This window comes from Thamnophis elegans, chromosome Z (assembly GCF_009769535.1).
Source record: "Thamnophis elegans isolate rThaEle1 chromosome Z, rThaEle1.pri, whole genome shotgun sequence".
NCBI lineage: Eukaryota > Metazoa > Chordata > Lepidosauria > Squamata > Colubridae > Thamnophis > Thamnophis elegans.
Window position 1 is genome coordinate 63,799,733 of NC_045558.1, and position 26,784 is coordinate 63,826,516.

Below are 26,784 nucleotides of genomic sequence, written 5' to 3' on the forward strand. Positions count from 1 at the left end.
AGTTTTACAACCCACTTAGAAAGAGTCAGGGGGGAATGTTAAAGAATTCCTTAAAGCGTTTAAGAAATAGGGTAACCACCGGCCATAAATCCATTAAAAAAAAACCAATTTGCCGCTAGATTCTTCTGTTCTTTGGTTTCAATTAGCTTAAGTTTTAGTGCGGACTGTCTCTCTTTGAGTAATAGAATCAGCTTACCAGTTGAATCCACTTAGACCATTCTTAGGGGCAACCTGCAGTTTCAGTTAGCATACAGCTAATCCAGAAAGGAGTTGGCAGGAGGGGTTAATTCCAAGCCACCCCAGAGACTTTGTGAACGTCTCTGAGGTCACTGGATCTCCCCTCACCTTTCACTGTCTTCTCCGGGACAGCTAGGGTCCGATGACCTGTCCAAAATTCCTTCGGAATAGGGGAATTTCAGGAATAGCCTGAAACTCCGTCTTCTCACTGCTAAGCCCCGCCTTCTTCCGTGCCTGCTCCATCTCATGTGACTGGGACAGGGCAGATAGCTGCCTGGCACATCCAGCAGGCCAGATCATGTGCCTCTGCTACTGCTGTTGCTGCAGGCGAAGACAAGGTGAAGAGGATGTGGAGCAGCTGCTGCCTACTCTCTCTTTCGGCTTGCAGTTGGCCCACATGTGGACTGTGTTCCCCTTGCGTACCAGACGCACCTTGGGACTAGTGAGGCTACCTGAAGCTCATGCAGATCCATTAGGCTGTTGCTGTTGCTGTCCAGAGCACCAGGCCTGCCGAAGCCAAAGGAGGTGAAGTGGCCAGCTAGAAAGACTTGAGTAGAGGTAGTAATTCCCATTCCCAGCAGGTAAAAGGTGGCCACTGCAAGCAGGGAAAGCTCGATCCCCAGTGACGTCACCCAAGTCCAGCCAGGATTGCATGCTGGTAGCCTTTTGCATCTCTGCTGTGCCTGGCAGCCAGGGCTCCAATGGGAATCTGGCTTTCCCCATTTTTAATGCCTGTGTTTTAGTACATCTACTCACCTTTTCTAGTTGGCTGCTTCACCTTTGTGGTGGGGGAGTCTGCAAGCGGGGGCAGAGTTGCCACTCAGGAGCTGCCATGGGTAGAGACCCTCGATGACACACCTCCTTCACCAGGACTGCTCAGCAAGGAGAGCTGAGCCCTGCACTGTGAGGCAGAAGCTCCAGACCGCTTTTGAGGCCCTGCCCAACTGACACAGCTCCTTCAGATGGAGCCCCCAAGGCTGTGGTCCTTTCCTCGACTGAACGCAGTCTTTGGTCTTGCAGCCCCTGCTGCTAGATCTCGATTCTGAGCTGAGGATTGCAGCCAAATTCCCCACTCAGCCAGCATTCCTGAAAGGGAGAGGTGGCTCAGGGGGGCTTCCCTGGGCTTCCCTCCACGTGAGCCGACGAGTCAGAAGGGTGCTGCTTTAACTAGCTCCTGGGGCTCAAAGGCCCTCTTACTTCAAACTTGGGATGGGCGCCACTTCCTACCCCACCCCTCGCATGCTTCAGTGAAGCCCTGCCGAGTGCCACATATTGGGTCTGGTAGCAGGCGGGGAAGTGCTGTGCCTTCCCCATCTTCTTGTCTGCTGGCAAAGTGCCCCTCTCATGCACCTACCACTGTGGGCCGCTGCAGTCAGGTGCTTGAGGGGAATATGCTCCCTGCACAGACCAAGGGCAAGACCGGTCAGGGGCTGAAGAGAAGATGACCAGTGGCGATCTGTTCTCCAAGAGCAAGCCAAAACAGACACTGGGATGGAGTTAGTGAGTCCAGCAGTCTGCATCACGTTCATCCCCCACTGCCTCTGCTTGCTGTTTGAATGGCCAGCCCAGTGTTGGCAGTGGGTTCCAGAGCCATAGTTCCATCGGAGTGGTGGTGGTGGCAGGCTTTCATCTGCAGGCAGAAATCATTCCCCCTGCACACAAAGGGCAGTGAGGGCACAGTGGCCGATGGGCTTCTGGCTGTAGTTGCTCAGCCCCCCTGCCTTGCCTCACGTCATCCTGTGGGATGAGCCTCCCTCCCATCCATCACCTCACCCACCGGAGACCCCTGGATTCCCTCCCCAATCCCACCCGAACCTACAGACACCACCCAATGCCAAGCGATGTCAAGTGGGCCATGCCCCTGCCATGTCCAGTCAGTTGCAACAACTCTGGCCATGCCCCTTCCCCAACCATGCCCTGAGCGCATGGATGACAACCACAGTACTGATCTGGCCTTCAATAAAATTAAGTTTGACATCCCTGTGCTAAACCAAACACAAGCATATAATATTATTGCTTAGTACTACAAATGAATGAGGCAAAGTATTTTTTGTAGGATCACATTAGAGCAGAAAACAAATTGGAACCAAAATATTACTGACCTATATTCTAATCTATTAGTCATTATGCTTTGCGCTCAGTTGTTACAAGCATTACAATGGACAGAAATCAATCAATGACATTTGTTTTTCCATTGAGTTTTCATTAATTGAAATGTTTGGTATGTGTATGCATATTCATTCATTCTAGCATCTTCATTTTGTTCTTAGTTTTCCTCAATTTTCATTAATATGAAGATTTATTTTTCATATATATTTATTTATGTTTTATCAATGAGAATAAAATACAAAAAAGAAAAATAATCAGAAAAAATACACCCGACAGTAACAGCAAAAGAAAGAAAAAAATGTGTAAAAAAAAGGGGGGGGGAAATGACCCAAATATAAAATAAATTCAACATTAAACATATAAAAAATTCATTGTGGCTGAAAATAAATAAATAAATAAACCTGCACATAATTGTCAACTTTCTCATCGTTATTCAAGAAGAAAATATATTATATAAACAAATATTTCATATGAGATCTCTATCTAATAATCGAATAGACCCAATATCTAATATATCAAAAATGATAGAAAAAAATTAAGGAACAATAATCAACAAGTTATCCCAGATATTACATTACTCTTCAAATCCCTCTGTTAAACATCTGTGATTGTATTTAATAGGTAGAAAGTCAACAAATGGTTTCCTGCCTCCTATAAAGCTGTATAGTCCATTATCTCTAATCAAAAAGTTAATTCCACCATCTCTACTAGTTCTAATTAGTTTTAAAATCCATTCTTCAACAGTCAACATCAAATTTCAATCCATTAGTGGATACATTTTCCCATTTATCTAGTGTTATATTATACCCATTTTTGCCCATTTTACCATGCAGTCTTTTGCATATTCATTTTCCAGGTTTATCTTTCAGTCCTGTGAAAATAAAACTTTTTTTATCCAGTTTAAATCTTCCAAAAATGTTATAATGTTTAACAAAATCACTTATTAATTGTTCTCTTATCTTTACCTTAAGTTCCTCTTTTTCAAATATCAATAAGTCCCAAATATTGCATTTATATATAAATGCAATAAATCAATAGACATACAAATGCAAACTAAACAAATCCAAACTATTTCATTTCTAATTCTGGTTGAAAAATGTCAGTTTTTTGCTGCAACATTCAGAACATCGAAATTGCCTTGATACAATGAGTTTGTTAAGGTAAATTTTGATAAGTTACCTGTGCATGATTAAATCTGTGTTACTGAAAACTGTATTGTTAGAAAAAGAATTTGGAATGTACAAAGCTTTTTCCTGCTCTTTCATAAACTAGAAACAATTTGGGATCAATTTTGATGCATGGCTCAATGATTTAAAATAGCAATGTCTTCAATTCAATGATTTAAAATAGTCTTCAATTCTAAGTTATGAAAGGCATGTCTCCCTTTAAACTGTCATTTTATTTTGGTAAATTTAAGTGGAGACGTGAATTATTATTGCTATTGTTTTGCAACTATAATTATTGCTATGTTGATAAATAGGTCATTGATATTGTTCATGCAAATAGTTTGCATTTTTTAAAACTGTGATACGTATCTTTGTTTAGTTAAGTACCATATTTTCTGGAATGCAAAGATATGCAATCTGTGTCCTTAATTGAAATATGAAGAAACTGAAATGTCAACTGCCTTTTCATAGTGAAGATTAGCACTTTTTATTAAGTAGACAGGCAAACAGCAAACAACTGTATACTGCTATAGAAGGATGTATTCCACTGACCACTTTTTAGTAAGAAAAATACATTGTTTTTAACACCGTAATAAAATAAAAGAGCTTACCATTATATCAAAATCAGCTTGGATAGCCTAAACATACGGATGTTTAGGCAACTCCAATATGAACAGATTTGACCTAGATTTCTCTGAATAAAGTGAGTCAGAATGTAATTCTACATTTTTAGTCATGCATGCCAAAAACAAAGTGGAGAAAGATGTTTAATATACTACTGAACCTATTTGGAAATATCAATTATTGTTCAGAAAGAATGTGACCATGACTACAGAGGAGTGGTTTCTGGATAATTTTCTGGTCTTTTTGTGGGTTAGCGCTCATGTTATAACAGTTGCATAGGGATCTTTTGGCTTGCTGTATGAGAGGGCTGTGGTCACAATTTTCCAAGTCATTATGTATATAGCCAATTGTCTCACAGATTGGATGGTTTCTGTATGTGTTTTTTGCAAGTGGTTGTGTTTTCATGGTGAATCACAGCACATGTTGACAGTTCACTGCATGATGACCACTACCATATGGAGGGAGCTAAATGGTATAACCCTCTGTAAGGTGCCTGTAATGCATGTTTTATTACCTGTGAAGTTGACTGTTATGGTTTGCTTGTCATTGAGTTGTTCTTTATTTATGCAGTTCTAAAGAGCCAGAAAACCAGAGGCATACAGTATCAAGGTATTCTGTCCCAACTGTCCAAACTAAGGAGCACATCAAATAGGTCACAATAGGGGGAATATAGTCAGATAACATCATCTGTTACCGCGGTTTCCTTACCGCAGAAGGATAGCCTTCTGCAACCAAGGCAATGGCAAATAAAAGAAATCTGAGTATGGGCCAGAATTGTAACTCGGGTAAGCATCTCAGACAAGATCCTCCTAGTTTTGATATAAGATAAAGGGAGGAAGGGTTTTATTTGAGACAGAGATTCCAATTCTATCCCAGACTCAGATTTCTTTTATTAATTAATTAATTTTATTTCCTGTCCATCTTGTTGCAAGATGACACTGGGCAGCTTTTACCTGCTGTTGTCTTGGTTGTGGCTCTTCCATGTATTCCTTAAGGTTATTCCTTCTGCAGATTACATGGGGGAAAGAATGCTTGAATTTTACTTGGTAGGCACCCAGATTTTATTTGAGCATTTTATTAAAATATTTTGTTAATAAATAATACATTATAAAAATCTGAAGCTGCAGGCAATACAATAGTGTGGCAATCAACTTCCAGAAGGGCTTGGAACATCAATACCCAGAAAGATACTGAAAAAGATAATAAAAAAACAGATCTGCCAACATCTAGAAATAAGTAAAGTAAATAACTAGAAGTCAGCATGGGTTTGTCAAAAACAGATTATGCTAAACCAATCTTATTTCATTTTTTAACATAGTGACTAAATTAGTAGACAAGTGGAATACTGTGGACACAATAAACTTAGCAAGGCATTTGACAAGATAGATCATAACCTACTTCTTGGTAAGCTAGAGAAAAGTGGGATAGATAGCATCACCATCAGGTGGATTTATAACTGAGTGACAAACTGTCTGATGAATACTCAGTGAGTAGTCCTTCGGAAAACAGGAAGTGGCACAGCGAGACCAGTTGAAATCAGTGAGCTCCGAGGGCGCATAGCAAAATCCAACCAGACAAACCGCTGTCGGGGTCTGTGGACAGGAACCATCCTCTAGGGATGGGGAAGAAAGAGAGGTGCCTCAGACGACCAAGAGGAAGTGGCAAATTTCTTGGTAGGTCAGAAGAAAACTCTTCAAATTGACAGCAGGGTTGACAGCAGGGTTGACAGCAGGGGTGGTTATGAGCACACCGGTGCCTGCCAGGAGCACCTGATACCGTTCCAGTATGGTGCTCTAGAGGGCCCATCTGCCTGCCCACCGTCCTTACCTCTATTTGAGCTCTTCAGGGCTTTTGCGCACGTGCACGGAGCATATGGTGCCTGTGTGATGCTCCGCCTCGCGGACCGTCGCAGGAGGTAAAGACACATGCCCACACTGCATGCATGTGTGCACGCACTGCATACATTCATGTGGAGAATTCGGGCCCTGTTGCACCGTACCAGTTGCACCGGGATCCGGAACCCACCACTGGGTGGCAGCCATATCTAATTACCGCTTTTAAGCTGGGGCAACTGGACTAAGATCTACATGGTATTGGACCTGGTTACTTGAGAGACCACCTCCTGCCAATTACCTCCCAAAGACCTATTAGATCCCACAGACTAGGCTTCCTCCGAATTCCATCTGCCAGCCAATGTCGGCTGGCAACTCCCCAGGGGAGGGCCTTCTCTGTGGCTGCTCTGGCCCTCTGGAATGATCTCCTCGTTGAGATCCGGACCCTTACCACCAATGTTCCCTCTAATTTTTTTTCAGTGTGAGCAGAAAAGTATAGTGTTTGAGCGGCATATTTTCATGCCTGAGCACCTGAATTATCTGAATCCAAAGCTCCCGCAGGCGCCCCCGCCCGTGGCAGCAGCGGCGGTGCCTCTCCCTCCGCTCGGAGCACCTCAGCTGGGCTCTGGGTTACCCCTGCCGCCGCCTCCACCTCCGCAGTGCTTTTCAGAAGCCAGGAGGCCTTTTTTCCTGCTCCTGCTCCCGCCCCCTCCATCGCCTTTCTACTAACTCCCGTGGCCTCATGGCTCCTCAAAATGACGGCAGAGGAGGAAGGGGGAGGGATAACGTGTGGGCCAGGTCAGGTGCTCCGCTTGGAGGGGGAGGCGGGGGTGCTGCTGACTGGAGCTTTGGCGGCTTCATCTCGGCCGCAGCGTCGTACGGCAAATCCAGTGCTGTTAGAGGAGGAGGAGGCAGCAGATATTCTGGTGGCGGCAGGGGCTTTGGGCGGTTACTTCAGCCGCAGCGCCGGGCACAAGCGGCTAGGATTGGCCGCCCACAAAGAACCCTCCCCGGGCTTGCTTTGCTGAACACAGGGGCGACTGACGCTAGTTTGAGCGGCTGCGGCCGGCACAAACTACTGTCAGTCACTCCGTGCTCATCAAAACAAATCTGCGGAGGTCCTTTGCGGACGGCCAGTTCTAGCTGCCTGCAAAGGACTTTCCCACGTTTGTTTTGGCAGAAATCACTGCGCGGCAGTTAAAACTGCTGCGCGGGGTTTTCTTGCCACGTGCGCGGCTGCGCAACCACGCACCTTAGATGGAACAGTGCTTACCACCCTTCCAGCCTTTCGCAAAGCAACTAAGACCTGGCTGTTCCGGCAGGCCTGGGGCTGAATTTTCCAGCCGCATCCGAGGTTACGACTGTTGCTCTATTTTAAATTGTTTGTCTTTTTATTTTTATTTTGTACCCTCTCCCCTCCAGATTGTTAGCCGCTCTGAGTCTCTCGGGAATAGGGCGGCGTACAAATTAAATAAAACCTAAACTAAACCTAACTAAGATTTTTGAGCTGGAGTGGTGTTTGAGCAAAGTATTAGAACCGGGGGAGTGATTGGCTAACTCACAGGTGATAGAACTTCTAAATTTGGACTTTAAAAGGATCCTGGTGTGGAATTAGTGGCTATTTAGTAATTGGGAAATTTCCTGGAGGATGAAAATTGAAGTGAAGGCTAAATCACTGAAAGCCTCAAAGGATCTATGTTTTATTTGGATTGGAAAATACTAAAATTGACAACAAAAAAAAAGAATTTGGGGGTAAAACTCCTTTTTTCATTTCCCCCCCCCAATAAAACTGATTTTTAACAGTTATTGACAATTAATGCATTGGAGGGCACAGCAGAGTGAGGCCATCTGCTTGTGAGAAGAGATCATTACAATACTTACACTACAATACAGGCAAAAGAGAAAGTACAGCTGGAGAATTTGACCTTGGCTACAGAGGAAGATATGTTGTAGTGGTGAGAACTTTTAAGGAGTGCTTGTTTTTGCAACCGTGTTTGGCTTTTACTGCTTGGGGCTGTGAAAGAAAATAAATCCTCAATTCAGACTAGATTGGAATAACATTAAAACTGGATTTTAGAATTTGGGTGGGACATTAAAAGGGAATAAAAAAAGTTAGATTGCCCAGACTTTAAATTTTAATTAAATGCAATACATTTTTTAAAAAAAATCTTTAAAAATTGTTAAATTAGTTAAACTGACATTATGGAGCTCTGGGTATATGAGGAATTCTTTGAGATGTTAAAAAATGTGTGTGAAACTGTAAAAAAAAATAAAAATACAGACAAAGTACTCAGACCAGGTCATGAGGCGGCAAATAGGAGAACAGGGGGCAAAAGAGGGCTCAAATGAGGACCAAGAAGATAAGGTGAAAGAAGAGAGTTTAAATGAAGTGAGAGGACATTGGAACTGAAACTAAAAGCAGTTAGGTGATTTTACTGGGATTTACAGTGATACAAAAAAAATAAACAAAGGGGAATGCCCCCTCCTAAAAAGAAACAATTGAATAGCAAAGAAGGGAAAAGTGGGAATAGATGAGGAAAAACTCTGGGGAAAATTACTAGAACAATAAAAGCACGAAGAGAGAAAGATTTGGACAAAAAGGAATAAGAATTACAAAAATAAGAAAAAAGAAGCTAGGAGAATGGGAGCAAAGAAGAAAATTGGAAAGGAATAGAACCTGTGAGAGATCCATAGAAAATGGCTAGAATAGGAGGGGGAAAAGGGATATATTAGTAGATTAAAGGGAATTGTATCAATATTGCTAATGATATGTAGGTAACTAAGATATGAAGGAATTATAATAACATTAGTCATTAAATAAAAACGTTCTGTATAAAATTGAAAATGAGGGTGTATATTGCTTATAAAAATAGACTAAAATGAAAGAAGAAAAGATAATTTGGTTCAATCTTGAAAGGGAAATTGGCAATATTGTTTATATAGTAAGAAGAAACTAAGTTTAAGAGGCAAATAGGGGAAAAGAATAATAGAATTGTTAAGCTAAGTGTTTTCTATGTAAAAACTGAAATTGAGGATGTATGTTGTTTATAGCAAAATAGGTTAATAGATGAAAGAGGAAAGGATAATCTGGTTTAAGCTTAAAGGGAAATTGGTAATATTGTTTAGATACTAAAAAGAAAATAAATTTAAGATGAAAAAATGGAAAGAATAAATTGGGTTGGAAATGGAAACAGAACTATGATGAAAAACTGTTAACTTATCTAAATTGGTATCATGGATGTATAATGAACTATTGGAGATGTTTAAAAAAGGGTGTGAAACTTTGGTGGGCAAGGATAAGCTAGAAATTTAGATAGGAGCATTCAGACCAGGAAATAGAAGAGAGTAAAAGAGGGCTTAACTGAAGAACAAGAATAGAAGAAAAAGGAACTAAGAATAAAAAATAACTAGATGGTTTCATTCAGGTAAAATAGATGAAAAGAGGAATCATGAAATGATAATTTGGTATAACTTTGAAGGGGCAATTAATGATATTGTTTATATAACAAGAAGAAAATAAGTTTAAGATGGAAAATATGAGAAGAGAATAATAGAGTTGAAATTGAAAATAGAATTATGATGTAAAATTGATTATGTGTAAAAGGTTTCAAGTTTCAAGTTTATTAGAATTTGTATGCCGCCCACTCCCATAGGGACTCTGGGCAGCTCACAACAGACAAGAAACATTTAATTTTAAAAAATAGAGATAAAAAATAAAAATACAGTATTAAAATTCATGTCACCCATTCTATCTAAACGGGGCTGGATATCAATCAACAGCCCCAGGCCTGCCGGAACAGCCAGGTCTTGACGGCTTTATGGAAAGCCGGGAGAGTGGTAAGGGTCCAGATCTCTGCAGGTAGATCGTTCCACAGGGCCGGCGCAGCAACAGAGAAGGCCCTCCCCCGGGGAGTCGCCAGCCGGCATTGTCCGGCTGACGGCACCCAAAGGAGGCCCAACCTGTGCAATCTTGTTGGTCATTGGGAGGTAAGTGGCAGGAGGTGGTCTCTCAGGTAGCCAGGTCCTAAACCATGAAGGGCTTTAAAAGTAACGACTAGCACCTTGAAGCGCGTCCGGAGACCAATAGGAAGCCAGTGCAGCTCGCGGAGGATAGGTGTAATATGGATGTATCTAGATACACCCCATATCGCTCATGCGGCTGTGTTCTGGACCAACTGTAGTCTTCAAACACTCTTCAGGGGTAGCCCCATGTAGAGCGCGTTACAGTAATCTAGTCTTGAGGTGACGAGGGCATGAGTGACTATTCGAAGTGCCTCCCGGTCCAGGTAGGGTCGCAACTGGTGCACCAGGCGAACGTGGGCGAAAGCCCCCCTGGTCATAGCTGACAGATGGTGCTCTAACGTCAGCTGTGGGTCCAGGAGGACACCCAAATTGCGGGCCCTCTCTGAGGGGTGTATAATTTCACCCCCCAGGCTAAGAGATGGAATGTCTGGACTAACCTTGGGAGGCAGCATCAATAGCCACTCGGTCTTGTCTGGATTGAGTGCAAGCTTGTTCACTCCCATCCAGACCCTGACAGCCTCCAGGCACTGGCACATCACTTCCACTGCTTCGCTGAGTTGGCATGGGGCGGACAGATACAATTGAGTATCATCCGCATATTGATGATATTTAATCCCGTGCCGCTGGATGATCTCACCCAGCGGCTTCATGTAGATGTTAAATAGGAGGGGGGACAGGACCGAACCCTGCGGCACCCATAGTTGAGGGGCCTAGGGGTCGACCTCTGTCCTCCAACCAACACCGACTGTGACCAGTCCGAGAGGTAGGAGGAGAACCACCTTAAGACGGTGCCTCCCACTCCCACCTCCCGTAACCATCGCAGAAGGATACCATGGTCGATGGTATCGAAGGCCGCTGAGAGGTCAAGAAGCACCTGGCCCACCAGAGATCATCGATCAGCACGACCAAAGCAATTTCTGTGCCATAACCAGGCCTGAAACCCGACTAAAAGGGATCCAGATAATCCAAAACCTGAACAACATTTTGTTCATAAATGTGTTATTTGTATTTAAAAAAACAGTGAAAACTTTATTTAAAAAAAACTAGTAGTCCTTAATGATACTACATTTACATGGTGGGGAAGTAAGCAGTGGGGTACCACAAGGTTCCATCTTAGGCCCAGTACTCTTCAATATCTTCATAAATGACTTAAATAAGGGAATAGAAGGGGAACTTGCCAAATTTGCAGATGATACTAAACTGGCAGGAATAGTCAGCACCCTAGATGATTGGCTCAAGATCCAGATGGATCTTCACAGACCTGAACACTGGATCTTATCTAACAAAATGAAATTGAGTGTAGAGAAAAGTAAATTTTTACATATAGGCAGGAAAAACCCAAAGCACACATATAGACTTGGTGAAACGAGACTTAATAGCAGTAACTGTGAAAGGGATGTTGGAGTCTTAGTGGACAACCAATTATCTATGAGCCAACAGTGTGCAGCGGCAGCCAAAAAGGCCAGTGCAAACCTCACAGGAGGTTTCTGCTGAGTCACAACAGGGAACGGACCCACATACTTCGGCCCCAACTTCTTCGACTTTTAGGTGGTTTACAGAAACTTGGTGGACAAAAAAAAAACCCTGATCCCCAACTTTTTATTCTTTTGGCTTAGCCCTCTTCTTATCAGCCTGCCTTTTGTGAACCTGGTGGGCTGCCTTCAATGCTTTGCGAGTCATGGGCCATAAACCTATTATAGTTCATCAGCAGGGGGGAGACATTGTTATGCAAAGCGACCATCCAGGCTGCCGTTTTGTTCTCCAATGTCATGGTAACAACTCTCACCCTGGCTTCCTTGGTGGGGAGATTTTCTCCAAACTGTTGCATACAATTCCAGACCTGCACCAGGAAAAATCCTAGTTCCTTTGGGTCACTACCAAATTTCATGCCAAGGGGGGGAACTTTTGCCATCCGGCATCTGCGGGGGATTCCTCCCCCTTGGAGGGACTCTTGTGGCTGCTGCTGCTGGAGCTCTCCCATCCTGATCAGCTCCGCTGTCTGCCCCCAGGCCCCACCGGGTAAGACAGATCCTCTGCAGGTCTCTCTTCTTGATCAGGAAAATCAGCTTCTCTTTCAGACCTGCTCTCGCAGAAACGATATTTCTCCCAAGCCTCCTGGAAGAGTTTCATAGTGTGGGACATCATGAGATCCTCTTCTTCAGCTTCCTGCCAGGCCGCTGCAGGTTGCCGACGTCGTGTTGTTGTAACTCCAGTCGGAATTTCCTCAAAATCATACTTTGTCCTACTCCCAACGACCACTTGGGATGGACGAATCTTTCCTCCAAATTCAGTTCTGCCATCCGCTCCGTCTCCAGGGGACATAAGGATCCGCCAACCTCCATGTCATCCTCCTGGTCGCTGCTTGGGTTGGACATTTCTTTGAAAGTTCTGTTTTTATTACACTCCCCCCAGAAGGTGTTAGCTCCGGGAGGAGTGCGAGAGTGAGACCTTGCTTAATGTCAAGCATGCCTCCTTCAGCAACCAAGAAAGAAACTACTTAACTCCATTTGTAGAGTATTTTTACTGGTTATGAAAAGATAGCAGTGAAGTAAAGCAATGTCTGAGGCAGAAATGTGTGAAAGCATACATATCAAACATTTTCCCAACCCCCACCCCAACAACCCCCACCCCATTGTCCAATTTGCAAATCCCTTAGGTGTCCTGTGGGTGCATCTCCAAGAAGTATCATCAGGTTGGAATGCAGGATGGTTGGCCTTGACCAACTCCAAACATCGGTCATCAGCATGCGCAGAAGATGGTGAGAACAAAACTCCCTTTTAACTATCCTCCTGTACCAATTATTTCCCATCCCAAATACCATGCCCCCCTCCCTGTTTCTATGGCAGCCAAAAGCAAGTAGCGAAGCATATATTATTATTTTATCTGTCCAATACAATCATTCAGGATGTTTCCCTTTTCCTTATTTTTTCTGTATCTGGTGCTTGACCTCTAGTCTCAGCTGAGTTTAAAACCAATGTGTATTAGTGGTCTGTTAATAATTGCTCCCTGCCCCAATGGAAGAATTTTACGTGGGTTATACACAGTAGTGGGATTCAACTTTTTTTACTACCAGTTCTGTGCGGTGTGTCTTGGTGGGCATGACTTGGTGGTCATGTGATTGGGTGAGTGTGGCTTGGTGGGCATGTGGTTTGGTCATGTGACTGGGTGGGCATGGCTTGGTCATGTGGTTGGATGATTATGTGATTGGGTTGGTGTGGCCAACTTGACGTTACATCAAGGGGTGCCTTGCCAGGCCTCTCCTCGCCTCAAAAGCATCAATGAGATAGAATTTGTATCTGTCTATTTACTACTACTGAACATCCAAAATATAATATTTAATCCTATGTATTTATGCCATATGTGTACATACATATTACATAGTATAGAGTGTGTATAGGCACACAAAAAGATACATTATCTATTATACATACTGTATGTGTAGGTACACCCCCCCCCCTAAAAGTATAGACATCCAACCTCACTGCGTTTGGAAAAACACATCCAGAGTCCACTTTCTGCCACACATTTAACTATAACTTCTGTACATTAGAACATTACACATACCTTCAGATGTTCTTTCCTAACTTGCACATGTCTTTTAGAGCCAGGAGATGTCATGGATTGAGTAAAATGTGGTGAAACTCACTTAACAATGCCCTTGCTTAGCAACCAAAATTTTGGGTTCAATTGTGGTCATAAGTCAAGGACTATCTCTGCCTTTCTCTGCATGGCAACCTTGTCCTAGTAAACTCCTCCTTTCTGGCAATTTCTGGCAAAATTTCTGGTAATTTTCCTCTCTGTTAGAGGCACCAAAATAATCCATAAGAGAACAGACTAAAATGGGAAACAAAAAGAAATAAAATAGACCAATGGCACACTTAATTAAAATAAATATGCATTGAGAGGTGGTGCTTGATGTCGCGATGACACGACATGCAATCTTGGGGGCTCCAGGATTGCTGTCGATATCTCTGTTGCTGGACGGTCCTTTTTTGATCTAAACCATTCTGAAGGAATGGTGATAGAGAAGAGCATGTCCTGCTGATCTCAGGGACATCTCAAAGTCCCTGATCGATGCAGAAAAAAGCTCTTTTTGCCAACTACGAGAGAAGCAGTCAAAATGGCTGCAGAAGGTTGGGACAGTCCCCTGAAATGGAAGCAGAACAGGAGAGACAGTGTGTAGAAATGGTGAGAAGAATCCTTATTATTAGAGAAGAGAAAACCCAAAAGACTTAGTTAAAATAAAATTGAAGACAGAAGGAAGTAAGTGGCAAATTAATCCTGGTTTAAAACTATCGTGTTATCTTTTTCACTTTAATTTTGTTTGTTTTCTATGGGTGGACTTTTCACAAATGCCTATTACTTTTAAATTGTACTGGTCTTTTTTTCCCTTCTTCCTCTATACTTCTTCCATTTTTTGTATTTGTGGATTAAAAGTATCTTTCCTCGCAAGGCTCACGAGGCTCGGCAGGATCGTAATCTTTAAACATTTTTTTCTTTTTTTCCGGAGTTCGGAGCTTAGAAAGAGAGGCAAAAACAGAAGAAAAGAATTTAACACTGCCATCTAGAGCAGTGTTTTTCAACCATTGTGCCGCGGCACACTAGTGTGCCGTGACATAGTGTAAGGTGTGCCGTGGGAAAAACACTTTATATATAGTCAATATAGGCACAGAGTTAAAAAATTTTTAACATTTTCTAATGGTGGTGTGCCTTGTGATTTTTTTCATGAAAAAAGTGTGCCTTTGCACAAAAAAGGTTGAAAAACACTGATCTAGAGGTTAGAGGCTTGGCAACATCTGATAATACAAAGCTATTTGCTTTGTTTACTGAAAGGGTCAGTGGCTATACAGGTGTTTCTTTGAAGGAAAGAGAAAGCTTTGACCTGAAAAACTTTACTGAATTTGTTTGAAACCTAGCAAAAGCTTTGGATGTTTTAGTGGCAGTGTCTATAACCTGTAAAAATGACCCAATATGAAGAAGAAGAAAAGGGACTAACATTGCAAAGAATTATGCTAGAAATTCAAAAAGTCTTAATAATCACAGAGATAATTGAAAAGAGACTTGAAATTATAGATCAAAATACAGAAAGTATGAAGGGAAGAGTTGAGAATACTTATAAAACAATGCTGAAATTTGAGGACAGAGTTCAAAAAAACACAGCGACATATGAAAGTGATAAGAAAATTGTTGACACTGACAGCAAATCGAGAGTGGAGGGAAATGATAAGTGCGAAATATGGAAAGGAGAGATTGATGATCTAGAACTCTATCTCAGATGTCAAAATATAGATGAAGAAAGGGGAGAAAATTTGGCAGAAACAATGAAAGTAATTTCGGCAGAAGCACCAGCGATAACAAAAGTCAAGCTGATGAAAGGAACAGATAGAGGGTTTCGAATCTTTATAAGATATGCAATGAATAACAAGTTGTCAAGAGAAGTCCACATAAGACCTATCAAGAAAACATTTAGAATACACATTCTACAAATGGCAAGAGATATTGGACTGCACTATTTCTGGAAGGATACAGGATGATGAAATGAAATGTCACAATAAAATTTAGTTAAATGTATTTAAATTTTGAGTACTATGTATAAGACAAAGTAATAAATGCTCAAGCATGTGCGAGAACGGAAGATGGCGCCCAGGCGTTTTGCTCCAGACGATAAGGAGAGCAAACGCTGGAAAAACATCTGAAAACCCTGAAATTTATGCGCCCGAAGAAGGTTCCGGGGATGTCCGGAATCCAGGGGACCGGAGGAGCCCAAACCTTTGCGGGGGTCGCCGTTTCTGAGCGACCCCGGACAGTACGATCTCGAAGGTCTGTGAACTGCGAGCCGCCCGCGTTATCCGACAGTGGGGGGGGCGGCGTCGTGTCAGCGTTTTTCGATCCAGGCGATTTTCTTTGGTTTATTGAGCCACAGCACTGGGGTTCTACGGGACTATTGCCGTCTTGGAAGGAGAGAGAATTTATAGGACCAGCCCAGTCCCTTGCAGGGGTCGCCGTTTCTGGACGCCCCCGGGCTCTACAACTTTGGGGTTTTGGGTTCCGTGAGCTGTTTGCATTACTTGGCGGTGGGAGGAGTAACATCACGCCGGCTGCAACGGTGGTGGCTTCTGGCCTCTCTACCTGGCTTCTCTACCTGGCTTATCGAACTTTTTCTACCAGGCTTATTGAACTGCCTCATTGGGGCTGTGTGAGACCATCATCATCTTGGAGGGAGAGAGAACGTATCAGAGCAGTGTGGGGACTGAGCAGAGTGGATGGGTGGCTTCCCCCGACGCTGCACCAGCCCCTCCGGATGGCCCCTTTTTCCATCCAGCCTTACTTCCCTCCCAGCATTGCCTCCTCCCTTCTTTATCCCTGCCCAGTCAGGTGGCTCCCTGGACGCATTTTATTTCCTGCCTCCCTTTGCTTCGGTGAGGCTCTGCCTTGTGTCTTCCACGTACCATCTGGCGCCCCCTTATGGTGGGTTTTTAATTTCCAGCCACATTTGATTGTGGTGTTTGGTTACCCAGACTTGCTAGCCAAGTTCCATCTGTCTTTGGTCCTGCTATCTCAGTTTCATCTGGTTCCAGACCCGCTAGCTCAGCTTTATCTGGCTTCGAGTACCATCAGCATCATTACCTACCACTATTATCCTGGGAATTCTATTTGGAGCAGCACTGGTGGAAGACGACCTCCTATCCCCTTTACTTATTCCGGACTCTTTGGACTTATCCAGACCAACAGAAGAGGGGAATACGAACTACCCCCCCCGTATACCTTCTTCGGACTATAACTGGACGCTAATCACAACATCTATTTTAATTACTTTAATTATGGAGAGCCATTTGGCTCTATCTGGACTCGCTTTTTAACAACGTAATAAGTGCGCAATTCTATTTTTTTTCTTCCTTTTTCTATCTTTTTCTATCTTTTTTTCTTACTGTGTTTGGGATATGTTAGGAGTATGTATGAGATTGAATGAATGATCCCACTTTTTATCATTATTATTGTTGTATTTCTGTGTTTTAATCACCATGTGGGGATTGTTTGAGTGAGTGAATGAGTATGTATGATTCGGAGGACCTGGTGGGATTTGCGGGGGCCACCGGGGTGGTTGGGGGAACTACATCCACGGGAGAGGGTCGGAGCATTGCGGTCATAACAGGGAGAGGCAGATACGGCGGGGACTTTAGGGCTGGCCATTACCGGGGAAGGAGGGTTCGCTATATCACAGAGATCCCTCCTTCCGGCCCTATGAGTCCCACTCCAAGGTCAGATGGCGCGAGTAGTCAGGACCCTGGTCTCAGGCTGCTGTCGCTAAATGCCAGGTCTGTTGTTCACAAGGCTCCCCTCGTCCGGGACTTGATAACAGACGAGGGCGCAGACCTGGCATGTATTACTGAGACATGGCTGGGCACGGAGGGAGGAGTCCCCCTCGTAGAGATGTGCCCAGACGGATTTCAGGTGCTTCATCAGCCGAGAGCCCAGGGAAGGGGTGGCGGTGTGGCTATTGTAATCCGGGAGTCTTTAGTACCTCGTAGGATCCCTGCTCCGGAGCTTGTCGGGTGTGAGTCCCTACTGGTGACGCTGGACCTCAAGGGTCAAGTGGGTTTGCTGCTTACGTACCTGCCTCCCAACTGCGTTGCAGCAGCCCTCCCCTCGCTCCTCGAGTCAGTAGCCGAGCTGGCAGTTGAGTTCCCTAGGCTTATGGTTCTGGGGGACTTCAATTTGCCTTCGCTCGGTGAACACTCTGATGGAGCGCAGGAGTTCATGGCTTCCATGACAGCCATGGGCTTGACCCAGGTAATTCGAGGCCCAACCCACTCAGCGGGTCACACGCTCGACCTCGTATTCCTCTCGGAGCAGTGGAGTTAAGATCTTGGTCTGAGGGGAAATGAGATCATTCCCCTGTCATGGTCAGACCACTGCCTACTGAGGCTAGACTTCCGGAGGCCAAACCCCCACCGTAGGGAGGAGGAACCGACCAGGTGGTTCCGCCCCAGGCGACTTATGGACCCAGTAAGGTTCCAGACGGAGCTTGGGGTTATTCCAGATGCTCTCGCCCACAGTTCGGCGGAGACTCTTGCTGCTGCCTGGCACTCGGCAGCATCAGAGTCTCTGGACCGGATTGCCCCACTACGGCCCCTCCGGGTCAGCGGCCCACGGCGGCCTCCTTGGTTCACTGAGGAGCTCCGTGAGATAAAGCGCCGGAGGAGACGCCTAGAGCACTTGTGGAGGTCCGATAGGTCCGAGTCGAGCCGGGCACTGTTGACAGCTTGCACCAAGGAGTATATTCGGGCTCTAAGAACAGCCAAAAGATCACACATTGCCTCCTTGGTAGCGTCCGCCGAGTCCCGCCCAGCCGCCCTGTTTAGGATAACCCGCTCCCTCCTAAATAGGAGGGAGACAGAGAACCCCTTACAGGGTAAGGCTGAGGAGTATGTACAGTTCTTGGCGGACAAAGTTGCTCGGTTTCGATCGGACCTGGACTCCACTCCTGCAGATCCAGCCGAGACACAAGGGAATGATCTGGCAGACCATCTCTGGGTTGAGTTTCAGGATGTTGCCTCCGGGGATGTGGACAAGGCTATGCGAGCTGTGAGTGCCTCCACCTGTATACTGGACCCGTGTCCCTCCTGGCTGGTTGCCAACAGCAGTGAGGTGACACGAGGCTGGATCCAGGCGGTTGTTACCACCTCTCTTCGGGAGGGGCATCTCCCCACCGCGCTGAAGGCGGCGGTGGTGAGACCCCTCCTGAAGAAACCGTCCTTGGATCCAGCAGTTCTTAACAACTACCGTCCAGTCTCCAACCTCCCCTTTGTGGGGAAGGTTGTTGAGAAGGTGGTGGCCTTCCAGCTTCAGCGTACCTTGGAGGAAGCTAACCATCTTGACCCCTTCCAGTCTGGCTTCAGGCCCGGTTACAGCACAGAAACCGCTTTGGTCACATTGACCGATGATCTCTGGAGAGCCAGAGATGGAGGCCATGCGTCCATCCTGGTTCTCCTTGACCTCTCAGCGGCTTTCGATACCATCGACCATGGTATCCTTCTGCGACGACTGCGGGAGGTGGGGGTGGGCGGCACTGTTTTGCAGTGGTTCTCCTCCTACCTCTCGGACAGGTCGCAGTCGGTGTTGGTGGGGGGGCAGAGATCGTCCCCGAGGCCCCTTACTTGTGGGGTGCCAAAGGGCTCGGTCTTATCCCCCCTACTATTTAACATATACATGAAACCGCTGGGCAAGATCATTCGGAGGCACGGGATAAAATACCATCAGTATGCGGACGATACACAGTTGTATCTGTCCGCCCCGTGCCAACTCAATGAAGCGGTGGAAGTGATGAACCGGGGCCTTGAGGCTGTCAAAGACTGGATGAGAGCTAACAAACTGGTGCTCAACCCGGAAAAGACCGAGTGGCTGTTGTGTTTTCCTCCCAATAATTTGGCTAATGTTCCATCAATCAGGCTGGGGGGACAAAATTTATACCCCTCAGACAGGGTCTGCAACTTGGGAGTCCTCCTGGACCCACAGCTGAGTTTTGACCATCATTTGTCAGCTGTGACCAGGGGGGCATTTGCTCAGGTTCGCCTGATGCGCCAGTTGCGGCCCTACCTGAACCGGGAGGCCCTCACAACAGTCACTCAAGCCCTTGTGATCTCCAGGCTGGAATACTGCAACGTGCTCTACATGGGGCTGCCCTTGAAGAGCATCCGGCGACTTCAGCTAGTCCAGAATGCGGCCGCGCGAGTGATCGTGGGTGCACCACGGTTCGCCCACATAACACCGATCCTCCGTGAGCTGCGCTGGCTACCTGTTGATCTCCGGGTGCACTTCAAGGTCCTACTTACCACTCACAAAGCGCTCCATGGTAGTGGATCTGGCTATTTGAGAGACCGCCTTCTGCCAATTACCTCCCTGCGTCCCATCAGATCGCACAGGGTAGGCCTCCTCCGAATTCCATCCGCCAGTCAGTGCCGACTGGCGACTACGCGGAGGAGAGCCTTCTCAGTTGCAGCTCCGACGCTATGGAACAATCTCCCCGTGGAGATCCGCACCCTCACCACCGCCCACGCCTTCCGCACGGCCCTTAAGATCTGGCTATCCCGTCAGGCCTGGGGATAAAAAATCTTAGTTCGTCCCCTCCCGAATGATGAATGAATGTTGTGCTCTATTTTTAATATTATGTATTGTCTTATGTTTTTTGTCTTTGTACCCCCTTCCCCGTGTTTTGTAAGCCGCCCTGAGTCCCCTCAGGGAAAAGGGCGGCCTATAAATTATAATAAACATTCCAAACATTCCATTCTATAGCTAAATAAATGATTAATAATGATAATAAAGCATTTATATATACTGGATTGATAATATGAAATTTTATACAAACTGTAAGTGAGGATGATGGAGATGATGTTGAAAAACCTTTTTATAAAAGATAAATAATTCTATATAGAATAGAATATAAAGATATAATATCATTTCAGGATGATGTAATGAAATACCATAATATAAATTTACTTCAAATTTAATGTTTCATATAAAAAGGATGTAATAATAACTATGCTTAATGGATGTTTAACAATTATAACAATTTGTATACATGCTTATTAGATTGATGATACTAATAATGGAAAAACATGGAATTGAAAATTATTAGGGAATGTTAATGCTAAAATGATAAAATGATTTAAAATAGGATATACAATTTTTTTATTATTGGATATATTGAAGATGATATAATGAATCATAATATAAATGGATACATATTTAGAATACCTTGTTCAAAATGGAGAAATAATAGTGATAATCAAACAAATGAAGTATAATAATAATGTATACAAAGATATTTGATTGACAATACCGTGTTTCCCCGAAAATACAACCTGTCTTGAAACTAACGCCTTGCCACATTTTTCGCATGGGCAAAAATATAAGCCCACCTCCGAAAATAAGCCCCCTGGACAACCCCCCCTCCGGCCAGGCAGAGCACCGCTCACCGACCTAGCGGTATCCCGAAGGTGCCAAGCTGCGGGAGCCGGGAGGGAAAGGGGCTCACATTGCTTGCCACCTTCGGGATACCACTAGGTTGGGGAGTGGCCAGAGGGGGGAGTTGCTGGGCAGCTGCTCCCTTGCGAGAGGCTCCCAAAGAGCCGGGCACAGCCTTAAGATCAAGCGGCCATGAGGTGACCACGCTCATGAGCAACTACTCGGCAAACCCCCTCTCCAGCCGGGCAGAGCGCCATTCACTGACCTAGGGGGTATCCCTAAGGCGCCAAGCCATGTGGCGCTCTGCCCATCCCCCAGCTCCCGCGGCTTGGCACATTAGGGATACCCCCTAGGTCAGTGCATTGAGCTCTGCCCAGCTGGAGAGGGGGCTTGCGTGAGCACCTGTTCTGCTCCCAGCAAACATGCCTCCCAGCCTCAACATGCCCTGGGCCAGCTCTCCCTGCAGCAGCCGCCGCCGCACTCTGAACATAACTTCTTCTCTGGCTTCCAAATTCCCAAACTCGGCTGCCGAGTCTTCCAACAGCGGACGCTCTAGGAGTGCACTCTATGGTTGTGGGCTGGCTGCTGGAAGACTCTCTGTCCGGAGGACTCTGTCTGGCAGCCATTACTATTACATTACTATTGGAACTTTCGAGTTTCCCTTTAAGATGTTGATCGTAATGAAACTCTGCTAGTGAAAGGCTAGAATTTATGTTATTCATTTCAGTTACTTTGGAAATGTAGGAAACTCTAGAAATTTCCATATTAAATTGTGTTCTCTGTATCAGCTTTGCTGATGTGTCTGGAGGTGATGTCAGTGACATTGAGCATTTAAGATTTCTTGTGGAAAAAAATATCTAGATGATATTTGTTTAGGCTGTACCACTAATGTGTAGAGAAATTATAGTCTCTCTTTCTCTCTCTCTCTCCCTCCCTCCCTTCTTTTCAATGAGCCCATAGAAGTTAATATCGAGTTAGTCGAATAAAACTTGTATTTCTCAGTTCTTATTATCTATAGGAATCTGAAGATACCAAGGAGGACCTCTTATATGGCTGATTAACTGCATTTACGGTTGTGCTGGTTTGCTCTAGAATGTTGCATTTATCCAAATTTGCAAATGTTCTTTTGAAATTGGGGTTTGTTACTAGGACATAAATGTGAACATAGTACAAAAGTGACCCACTTCAAAATATACTGAGGTTTTATAATAATCCTAAATCACAATAGTGATTGTGAAAAACCTATGATATGTTACTAGCAGAAAACAATCTTTGTTATGATTTTTTTTGTCTAGATTTGAATTATAATTTGACGTCTGATGTGGCAAAGAAAGAAAAAGGATACCCAATCAGGGTTTACTTCATCTCTTCTGGAGAAGCAATGGGCCAGATCACAGAACAAATGCAGCTTTCCTACATGCAGAAACAATGCACAAGCTACTTGGCTTTTGTGAAGGTTGGTCCATGTTTGGCTCATGTTATATATAGTTTTATATTTCCACTTACTCTAAATTAGGCTGGAGATTATCCCTTGATGAAAATAGATGTGGAATGCATTCAGCTTTCTTTTTCTGAAACAATAAGAAAGCTAAAAATAAGTACCACTCAGTACATGAAAAAGTGCAAGGTTGTGTTTTTTAAAATGTGGAAGTTTTCTGTATGGTTATTTAAAGTATTTTAGGGGTTCTGAGATAAAGGAATATCTTCACAATCTGCATCATCTTATGCTCCTCTTTCCATAAGAAAGAAAGAAAAAGTTTGTCTCTACCTGAAAATGTAGAATGTAGCTGAACTAAAAAAAGCTAAAAACATTTTGGATCCCCTCAAAAGGCTAGTGCATTCTTTTATACCAAAGAAGGTATCCTGAAAGACAATGACATGACTCAATTCTGCTTTTGGTTATTCTTGGCTGATTTTGCTCAACAAATATCCTGGCTTTAATTCACTTTCAAATTTTTGCCATATTATATGGCAGAATCAGAAATACAAACATAATTACTTCATAGAGACAATTGCAGACAATCCAACTCTTTCAAGAAGGGATTTTCCAAGATGCAGAAAGAGAAGAGAATCCCTTTGCTGGCTATCAGCTTCTCTGCCAAATTTAGATAATGTTTTATATAAAGTTTGGGAACTGCATGATGTGAACTGAGGGCCACAGGTTAACCTGCATTAGATAAGAAGGGACCCATCAATTATATAAGAAAGCAGAAATGATGCAATTTTCATACTATTTGTGATGGGGAGCTGTGCATGGTGCTTTTCTTACACAGCATTAGCTTTATTTTTTCTCTTGTAATTTAAATGGTATGGTATTTGCTTGCCTAAATAAAAGTGGTAAAGTAATCAGGATGGCCATCTTGCTTAGCCTGAGTCTCAGTGAAAGAAAATGATGTAGGAAGCATGAAATTATACTGAAAATGCAAAAGAACAAGATGAAGATTCAAGATCTTTCTTTGTATGCCTTTAATAGGTCAAAGAAATATTTGTGGAATATCTGTTTTGATTTTTCAAAGATAATGAAAGTTGCAAGATTACATCTTGGTTTATCACCGGGACCAGAGATTTACTCTTCGAGATTTCAGACTTATGCTGGAGCTCATCTTCAAGGAACTTCTCTCATTGGAATATGTACTTTGGGCTATTCTGGCTATTTGTGTTTATGTGGTGCCTTCCTATCAGCTGATTGGTATCAACCAGTGATGTGCAGTCAGGTGAAGCAAGTGAGGCACAACCTTACCTCTCATCATGAAAAGAAAAAAAATGTAAAAGGAAGAAATAAATTTACCGTTCAACTAGTCAGGCGAGAGCTTGCGGTGAGGCTGTAGCGAGCTCAGCCCCTCAGGCGAGAGCTGAGGTGAGGCTGAGCTAGTTGCTGCCTTACCGTGGATGACTGCTTAACTGTTTAAAAAAGCCTCTTAAAAAGCGCCCTCTATTGTGAGGCAGGAGAACTGCATGCCTCACCTAGTCTGACTTTTTAGGCTTTTAAGACTCTGCGCTTTTTAGAGGTTTTTTTAAACAGTTAAGCAGAGTCATCCAGTGAGGCAGCAGCGAGCTCAGCCTCTCAGGCTGGTACTGTATTCTTTTGCTGCCCTTTACACACAGCCTTTAGTATTTCAGGCTCCCTATCCTTCATTCATCCATCCGCTCCAACAGCTGATTAGTTGGGTCTACCCTTGCCAGTCTCCTGGTAGGGCTTCGGTCACATGATAGGAAGTGGAAAGCAAGGGAAAAAGCTGCCTTTAAAACACAGAGAAAGGAGAAGTAGAGATTCTTCCCAGGTCTGTTTGGATCTGTGTGTGTGTGTGTGTGTGTGTGTGTGTGTGTGCGCGCGCGTTGGATGCCTTAATCTGGATTGGCAGCCCCTTAAACGTTCTGTCTCCCATCAAGTGCCTGTACGTGCTCCCAGCTTTTTAAAATTCACCTCTTTTCTTCCTGATGGGTAGTAGTTGTCCTTTTTAGGGATTCCCAAGATGCAGTTGGTTTTGGGGATGGGTGGAACTTAACTCCTTTATAAAAGTTTGTTTTCTCCCCAAAAGTGATTGGGGTGTTGAAAAAGAGAGGGGAAAAAACTACATTCAACTGGAGAAAGAGAAGAAACACCCGACGAGTGAATTGCTCAAGAGGTAAAGCAGATGGTGGGGGGGGGGGGGAGAGGAAGAGTGCAGCATCCAGGATTTAGAATAGAATAACAGAGTTGGAAAGGATCTTGGAGGTCTTCCAGGTCTCTTGATTGAACAGGGGGTTGGACTAGATGACCTCCAAAGTCCCTTCCAACTCTGTTACTGTTTACTCCAACTGCCTCACCAGCCATAAACCTCACTGCACATCACTGGTGTCAACCCACCAACCATCAATACACCAATCAGCCATTAGGAAGGCATAACATAAATATGACTCACCGAATAGCCCAAAGCACATATTCCAGGGAGAGAAGTTCCCTGAAGATGGGCTCCAGCATGAGTCTGAAAGTTTGGAAGAATAAATCTCTGGTCCCAGTGACTGAGTCAGATTCAGTCTTACAACAATAAAAGTTCTTCCAAGTATCTTGTATTCTTTAAATTTCCTCTACTGTTCTCGCCTCTTTTGAAGCATGTTCAGCATAAAATAACAGATTATTTTCTTAATATGCATACCTGTAACAATCTCTGTTGTGACTTGACTTAAGATATATTAGCAAAAAAAGTGTATGTGTGTGTGTGTTGTTGTTACTATCCTTTGTTGAAAATATATCTTTGGACTACATATATTCCCAGCAGAACCAGAGTGCAATAGAAACCAAAGAATGGGATTTTTTATGAACTTTCTCTGCTAAAGTAATTTATCCAAGGGAATTCATGTGATAAAATTTCCTGTTTCCGCTGAGTAGTAAGGATTAAAGATCTGTTCTACATCTTTTGGATAGAACATACATTGGATAGAACTAGCTCTAGTTTAGTACGCAACTGGTGTCCTGTTAACACTTGTTGATCAGTGCAATGTAATAAATTCAAACTAAGAGATTATAGGCAATAAAGAGAAATCACATTCTTTGAATCCAGCTACAGGTTGTCCTTGACTTACAGTCATTTGTTTAGTGATTATTCAAAGTTACAAAGTTACAAAGCGCTGAAAAAAGTGTCTTATGACTGTTTTTCACATTATGACAATTGCAGCATCTTCATGATCATGTGATTAAACTATGAATGCTTTGCAGCTGTCTCGTATTTATGATGATTGCTATGTTCTAGGGTCATGTGATCATCTTTTGTGACCTTCTCACAAAGTCAATGGGGAAGCCAGATTCACTTAATGGCCATGTTACTAACTTAACAATTGCAGTGATTCACTTAGCAACTTTGGCAAAAAGATGGTAAAATGGGGCAAAATCACTGAACAACTTTCTTCTTTAACAACCAAAATTTTGGGCTCAAAATTTTGGTCATAAGTCAAGAACTACCTATACTATATTTTCTTAATATGTTCTGTTATATTTAAATAAATAAATTGATCTATCAGCAACATATAAAATTTGAATTTTGAATTTGAATTTACTTTATTTGTATGCCGCCCTTTTCCCTGAGGGGACTCAGGGCGGCTCACAATTCAAGGGAGGGGGGGAAAAACAATCAAAGTTACAGAACATAAAGATCATACACAGCTAAAAAACACAACAATCATACCATTCGGAGTGGGGCTGTAAGTCTTTAGCCCCAGGCCTGTCGGAACAGCCAGGTTTTAAGGGCTATGCGGAAGGCCTGGAGGGTGGTGAGGGTACGAATCTCCACGGGGAGTTCATTCCACAGGGTCGGAGCAGCCACAGAGAAGGCCCTCCTCCGGGTAGTCGCCAGTCGACACTGGGCGGCTGATGGAATTCGGAGGAGGCCTAGTCTGTGGGATCTTATTGGTCTAGTGGAGGTAATTGGCGGCAGGCGGTCTCTCAAGTACCCAGATCCAATACCATGAAGGGCTTTGTAGGTGACAACTAGCACCTTGAAGCGAATCCGGAGATCAACAGGCAGCCAGTGCAGCTCGCGGAGGATAGGTGTTACGTGGGTGAAACGAGGCACACCCACGATCGCTCACGCGGCTGCATTCTGGACTAGCTGAAGTCGCCGAATACTCTTCAAGGGCAGCCCCATGTAGAGCACGTTGCAGTACTCCAGCCTAGAGGTCACAAGGGCACGAGTGACTGTTGTGAGAGCCTCCCGGTTCAGGTAGGGACGCAACTGGTGCACCAGGCGAACCTGGGCAAATGCCCCCCTGGTCACAGCTGACAAATGGTGTTCAAAAGTCAGCTGTGGGTCCAGGAGGACTCCCAAGTTGCGAACCCTATCTGAGGGGCGTAC

The 26,784-nt window shown here is 44.2% G+C and overlaps 1 protein-coding gene across 2 annotated transcripts in view; it reads left to right on the forward strand.

Moving 5' to 3' along the window:
- Nucleotides 1-26,784, forward strand: part of ITGA9 (integrin subunit alpha 9) — a 615,138-nt gene that overhangs the window by 152,844 nt on the left and 435,510 nt on the right. For both annotated transcript variants that reach the window (XM_032236787.1, XM_032236788.1), the window contains exon 15: nt 22,252-22,412. In XM_032236787.1, the coding sequence (XP_032092678.1) occupies nt 22,252-22,412 (161 nt within the window). The remainder of the gene's footprint in view (nt 1-22,251; nt 22,413-26,784) is intronic.